General features: G+C 42.2%; 1 protein-coding gene across 1 annotated transcript in view; it reads right to left on the minus strand.

Annotated features, from left to right (window-relative positions):
* Positions 1-6,016, minus strand: part of sh3bp2 (SH3-domain binding protein 2) — a 17,209-nt gene extending 11,193 nt beyond the window's left edge. Inside the window, exon 1 of the mRNA XM_031855784.1 lies at positions 5,233-6,016. Coding sequence (XP_031711644.1) covers positions 5,233-5,336 — 104 coding nt within the window. The 5' untranslated portion in view covers positions 5,337-6,016. The remainder of the gene's footprint in view (positions 1-5,232) is intronic.
* Between the last annotated feature and the right edge of the window lie 947 nt (positions 6,017-6,963).

A 6,963-nucleotide genomic window follows, 5' to 3' on the forward strand; every position in this document is an offset into this window, starting at 1 on the left:
CCCCCCCCCCCCCCCCCCCCCCCGAAAAATACAAAACAAAAACATATTTGGAAAACAGTAAAGAGTGGAAACAGAAAAGGGAACCCTGTGAATGAGATCCATGTAGATTCACTCTTGTTTGCCCAAATAAACTCTTGTGTAAGATGAGGTCACTTCCTCCACGCAGAGGAAATGCTGAATGAAACAGTGACATGTAATCTTTCTCTGTCAGCAGAGTTACCGGAATTCTTTATCCAAACAATTTCTTATGACTGCAACATGAAGCCACCAACATGAGAAGCTGCTGCACGTAAAGCTTATACATTCCGCAGGTCACATTTACTTCTCTTTACATCGTAATTGTCATGACAAGAGTACTCTTAATATGCTGAGAAACTCCATGTAGGAAACAACAACAGTAAGAAATGACTTATTAAACTTTGGTGCATTTACTTTCCTAAGAATGATCAGGTTGGTATCCGAGACCCTCCACATTAGATTTTGTTGAATATGTTTTACTCACACAAACACACTCTACAAAATCTATTCCGAGGCAAATAATACCACTGGTACAGGCGATGCAATGTGAAAACCATTAATCTGTAAATATCGTAATTCATCTCGCATTATCTCTCGACCCATTGGGGGTCGGGACCCCCAGGTTGAAAACCACTGATCTAAATTGAAGAGTGTAAAAGTACATTAAGGCTTTGAACCCTCTCACCACACAAAATTAGTTTTGTTAAGTTTCTTTAAGTTCTCCATCGTGAACTGAAGTTTGTGAGCCAGAGATGCTAATCGGAGAGCAGCTGTTTGTCAGGAAGGGAGGCACATACCAGACCCATTCAAACACATTTCCTCCCTGGACACACAGACACAGACGTAAAACAATGTCTGGGTTCAACAGGGATTTAAAGCGGCATTCATTTTTGAGATTTGTAATTCTGTGATGTGGCTGCAGAGCAGACGGCCAGATCGACTACTGATTAACTGTAATAACAAGCTAGATGACAGCTTGTCAGTAATGACGGGGAGGTGATGGGGTGGGACTCTGACCTACATGAGAGGATAATCTCCTGGGCTTTTCTGACGAGATCACGGAAGCTGCTAGACTAGAGAAACCTCAATTTCTGACATGTCCCCCCATCCCTAAGAGCCTTTCTGGGAGGCTACGGAGCCTGGAAGTCCCTACAGAGGCCACAAAACACTTTACAACCCAGTGATGTTGTCTTTTGAAAAAAGGATTTTCTAAGAATGTGTCTTTTCTGAGTTTGCAGACCTCTTATCTGTGTCTGTTGTCTGTTACAAAGAAGAAGGAAGGCCACCTTGGAACAGTTGACTGACCAGAAAAACTGAAATAGAAACTTGCACAGCTGTGTGACGGAAACCCCCTGATGCATCACATCGCAGGACAATATTACTGTTGAATCTTTCCCAATGACAGCATGACAGTGGCCGGATGGGGTACAAGACATACAAGCCATATTAAGCCTGTATTATCTCATTGTAACATATAAAGATACAGTATGAGTAGCAGGACAATCACTAGGAGGTTTAAGTTCTAACTTTAGGCCTTCATTTAAGGGTGTTTACATCCATATTAGGTGAAGATAGCCTCACTGTACATCGTCTATAAAGGTGGGCCATATACATAAAGTTAGAGGGAGTCATGGGCCAAACAAAATGCGTAGTTTTCACCCTATTACACTGCAAGAATATCTGTGTTTTGAGACCAGAAAAACTATTTCTGTATCTGCTGCTCCTAAATTTACTCCAATTCAATAATTTTATGTTAACACAGTGCATATTTACGTCCATAGGCCTATGATCAATGCACTACCTCTACGGAAAATCCCATTTCGCTCCACTGACAAAGACTTTGCGTATAACTGTAGATATTTTATTATTTCCATCTTTAACCATAAATCGATTTTGACTGATTCGAGCATCTTTTTCGAAGAACAGCATACAAAACTCGAAAAAAACACCACATTTTAAAAACTCAGAGAAAGATTGTAACTGTAAAAGTGTTCGGGAAACATCAGCACACACATGTCAAGGAGGTTTTATAGATTCAGAATCACCAATCAGCTGATCCATCACCATTAAGTCTGCGTGATACGGCAGAAAGCTCTGAAGTGTTTAGGATCTCCCAACTGTGTGTATATGAATGTGTATCTAAGTACTTATGGGCCAAACATCTATTGAAATTTAACAGCTGTGATGGTATGACACACAGCTGCCAGGTGTGTGTGTGTGTATGTGGCTAACCAATTCCCTTTCAGTGCAAAGAGCAAAGTGTGTGCTTAAAGCTCAGTGCTGATCTTCAAGCACACACCGCCTCCCCGAATCAACACGCGCAAAACACACAACCCCCGAGCAGATCTAAAGGTCTCAGGTAAACCGCTGTCCGAGCTGCAGCGCAGGCAATAAAAAGTCCGGCCCAGGAAACTGAAACCGCCAGACAAAGAGTGCTTTTTCTTCCTGTTCCCCCTCGGCAGCCGACCTCAACGGTTCCTCCACTGCTGTTCAGCTTCACACGTTCACTGGCACTTTGAACGCATGAATAGAAACTACGGAGTTTGGAGGTTTAGAGAAGTTTATCTGAACTCTGGAGTGTTTGCTATTGCGCTTTGGTTTATTCACCCAGATGGATGATTGACACCCTTGCGACTGAACACTAAAGGAAAATCATCAGAAAATCGGAATAATGACTTTTTAAAATACATTTTCATGGTATTGAAATATTGATTGTTGTTGTTGCAGGTAATGCCAGCCTGTGGTTATGAGTCAGATAATTCACCAAACAAGATATGGACGACGTAGGTTGAGAAACAGTCTCATAACATCAACAAACAGACACAGATGTTCTGCCTATCTGTGCCAGCAAAGTTTTGCAAGAATCAAAAGAACTCCATACGTTTTGTTTTTTTTGCCCAAAATTGTGATTTTGGTGTTGGATTTTATTTCCAAATACCTTTAGTTTGTACACTAACCGTTAATAAAGTGAAGTGACTCACAGTGTTTGGGAATCTTTGTTTCTCTCTCAAAAAAACAAAGACAGAACAGAAACAGAATGTTAAATTTTACTTTACACACACACACACACACACACACGCACACACACACACACACACACACACACACACACACACACACACACGCACACACACACCTGCAGAACTGGGCTATTGAAATCTGAAATAGTACCAGCAGCGTCCCCTACGCATCATCACTACCTGTGTCCAAATATGGTGATTCTACTCCACAGGAACTGTCACACTTCTGGCTAGAGTAAGGATTCCTTTCAGCACACACATACCCACACACACACGCACGCAGGCAGGCAGGCAGGCAGGCAGGCACACACACACACACACACACACACACACACTTTACAAAGATGAAAGAAAATCTGTCTGAAATAAAAACCACAAAGATAAGAAAAATACTCGGACAGTAAACAGAGAGATCTGTAAACAGGCAGAGAAAGAGCGAATCAGAGGCAGGAAGAGAGTGTTAAGATTCTGCTCTTACGGCATGCCCACCCTCCCTCCCCCCGACACAGGGTCGAGAATGAGAACACATTTCCTGTAAATGAACCTTGCTGAGGAATTACCATGGCAATAACTGACAGCTGACATGATTGGAGCCCCATCGTGGAGACTTATCTCCACTGGAAAATAAAATGTTTGTGTCCTTGAGTTGAAAAACCACCAGACAGATGTGATTTGTGTCTGATGCCTGCCTCAGGCTTTGTTTAGATATTCCAGTTTTGAGTACTTTGTACTTTACTCAAGCAGGACACTGCGTTAGGGGGAGAATTAAATGTAGCACCTTCAAAGGTATTTTGGTGGTCACACAGATGTCAATTGTCTGCCCAAATATGTGTCTCAACTGTGGGAAGCAAAGCTGTGAACTCCCCACAGTGTGATAGATAGAGTATTTTCTCTCAATTAACCTGCTGCTCACATCTCAGACATGAATTCTTGTCTTCAAGGACTTCAAGGAGACATATCATGCTCATTTTCATACTTGTGTTTTGGATTTCTACTGGAACATGTTTGCATGCTTTAATTTTCATAAAACAATGGAAATGCTCCGTTTTAGCGCCTGTCTCTTTAAGCCCTCCTGATTTATGCTGATCTATGACTAGAACAACTTTAAAAAACGCTGAGCTTTATCTCAAATCTATCCTCAGGTTCTAACCTTTAGAGGATGTATAAAATAAAATAAAAAATAAAAACCTGGTCAACGTGGGTCTCTTAGAGATAACGGCTCCCTTTGGATTAAACTGGACAGAATAAAATTATGACCATTCATTAATATGCCCACAAACATCTGCTAGATCTAAAATGAGGATATGACCAACTGCACAGCCTACTTGTGTGTGAAATTATGTACTTTGCAATGTGGTGAAATTCGGCCTCCTGTAATCAGGCCTGATTCAGAATAATGACCAGGTTGAATTATTTTAGTTTCTATACAGTGTTTCTGTTTGTCTGCACACTGACGGAGTACATAAAGTACAGTATGTATCCCTGTTGCTGCTGCAGTGTAGGCATTGCTTGAAATGGACATCGCTCGGTACTGTTTTGAGCAAAGTCTCACGTCCGGTGAAAGCTGTCAGCATGCCACTATTTCAGATGCGCTGTGAGAAAATGCGTGCGTGTTTACTTCTGACCACCTGACTTCCTAAAAGGCTGATCTGGTTTTCAATACTGTAGACTGAGAGGTGCTAAGATAGAAATAGCAGCCATCAAATGAACAATGTGGGTCAACAGCATCAGCGCACAAGAGGAAGAAATAGTAATGTGAAAAGATTGAAAGATAACTTCAATGAGGAGAATCTCAAACAAAAATGTACAGGCTTCACCTGTATTGATCAACAGGTCAAGACAGGAAATCCTTCAGTTGCTTCATTAACCTTTTGTAAAGAGGAAGAATCTTTACCAAATCAAAAATTACCAATACAGATGACGTAAACTTACAGCGGAATGGTTTTAGCAAAGCACACACCTACGTTGATAACAAAGAACCACTAGATGATTCCTGAAACCAGAAGCTATCCCAGATACAGAAAGAAACCAACCTACGAACAGGTCTTACAACTGGCAGTTAAGGACAACCACGAGTCAACTTTTCTGAGAATACATCGATACATAAAGTAACAACGAGTGCACATCAGAGACGAGACCAACAACAAAAGATGAAGTCAACAACACAAAGTGTGAGAGTGAAGATTGAACTTACATGAAATCCCTCTGTTCTCGAATACACATCCTGACGCTCGGCTTGCAGCTCCGCGCAAACGACTTCTTCTTCCTCATGGATGGAGCGGACATGTCGGCAGACATGTCAGCGGCAGCACGGCGCAATTTACCACCATACTTTTTAAACGACGGCGGACAGGTGCAGGGTCGGACAGAGGATGGAGCGGATAGAGATGCAGATTCAAGATTAGAGGGATTAGACTGGCAAGATTTGGAAAAACTAGAAGGAATACAGATACATGGAAGGAAAGATTGAAGTAAATATGAATAGAGTGATTGGAAATGGAAAAATGAAATGAAGTAATGGACGGACGGGAAGTTAGAACAATGAGTCGTGTTGGTCTGATGTCTGAAGGAAGTCTGTTGGAGGTCTGAACCCCTGATACTCTGTCAGTGGTTTCCTGAAGAGCCTCCTCTTTTACTACTTCTCATTGGTCGACATGGCTGCAGCATGTTCCTTCCTGTTTCCTCAGAGCTAGTATGTGATTGGCTGCCGGATACAACCCACACCACTACACACACACACACACACATGCCTCGCACAGTCGGACACAGCGGACCTGAGAAAGCGGCTGGGGGACTTTCCGTCCCTTAAGAGTGGAACAATACAGAGGTCCTGCACACACGCACCCACACACACACGCACCCACACACACACACACACACACACACACACACACACACACACACACACACACACACACATTCACTTCTATCGACATGGTTACAAACATGACCTGAAACGCACCTGCGTTAGGCTGCAAGAGATCTGAAATGAGTGCTGCAACTCTGTTTTGAAAAGACACTATGCATGAAACTAGTAGAAAACTGACATGCCGTTGCTGAGACGTGCAACACTGATGCAAGAGGGGTACGTAAAGCATCATGGGCTTAGGGTCATTGACCAAGTGTCGGTATTTGACGAGTTAGGGGTTGAGACTGTGTTGAGAAAGTCACCAAGTCAGCAGCACTGACAGCCAGTCCCTTCAGACCTCCCTCCAAAGCCACTCCCCCAGAACCATTAGGAATAGAAACGATGAACATGGCTATTGTCAGTGCTCACAGCTGTAAAGATAGCAGCTTGGGAAGAGCAATGAGTGCTCAGGCAGAGAGCGCACAGGTAGGTAGGTAGACAGGTAGGTATCCCGTCAAATCATTTCTTCCAAGCCAAATGAAATGATCCGACGGACTTATTGCAGTCCTGCACTACACTGTAATTGTATTCTACCTATTAATCCATCTTATTCTGTTTTAGTTGACTCCAGTCATACATTTTTATTTTATCCTTTTGAATCCTGTTAATATATTTGTATTTTGATATTGCCTTGTGTTTTTTGGTATGTATTGTCTTATTGCCTTTCTGTCTTATGTTAAGCACTTTGAATGACAGGTGCTATACAAACACATTTACCTTGCCTTATATGCATCTAACAATCTTGTGTACACCCTCAACATTTTAAAAGCATATAAAACTTATAAATATCCTTAAAAACTGGGAATGGAGTCATTAGGCTGGCAGACCAGTGGTCTTATACTGAATCCCGAGCAGACTGTCAGTTGTGGAGAAGACAACAGCGAGTCCAGTTCGTTTAATTGACCCACTTTGACATTGTGCTCACTGTGATGAAATTTGTACAGTTTCTTTCTCTTCAAACCATAATAGCGACTCAGTTTTTTTTTTGCCATTTGCACAATGTGAGTGGACCTCTGT

Source organism: Anarrhichthys ocellatus, unplaced genomic scaffold (genome assembly GCF_004355925.1).
Source record: "Anarrhichthys ocellatus isolate YVR2014 unplaced genomic scaffold, GSC_Weel_1.0 scaffold16, whole genome shotgun sequence".
Lineage (NCBI taxonomy): Eukaryota > Metazoa > Chordata > Actinopteri > Perciformes > Anarhichadidae > Anarrhichthys > Anarrhichthys ocellatus.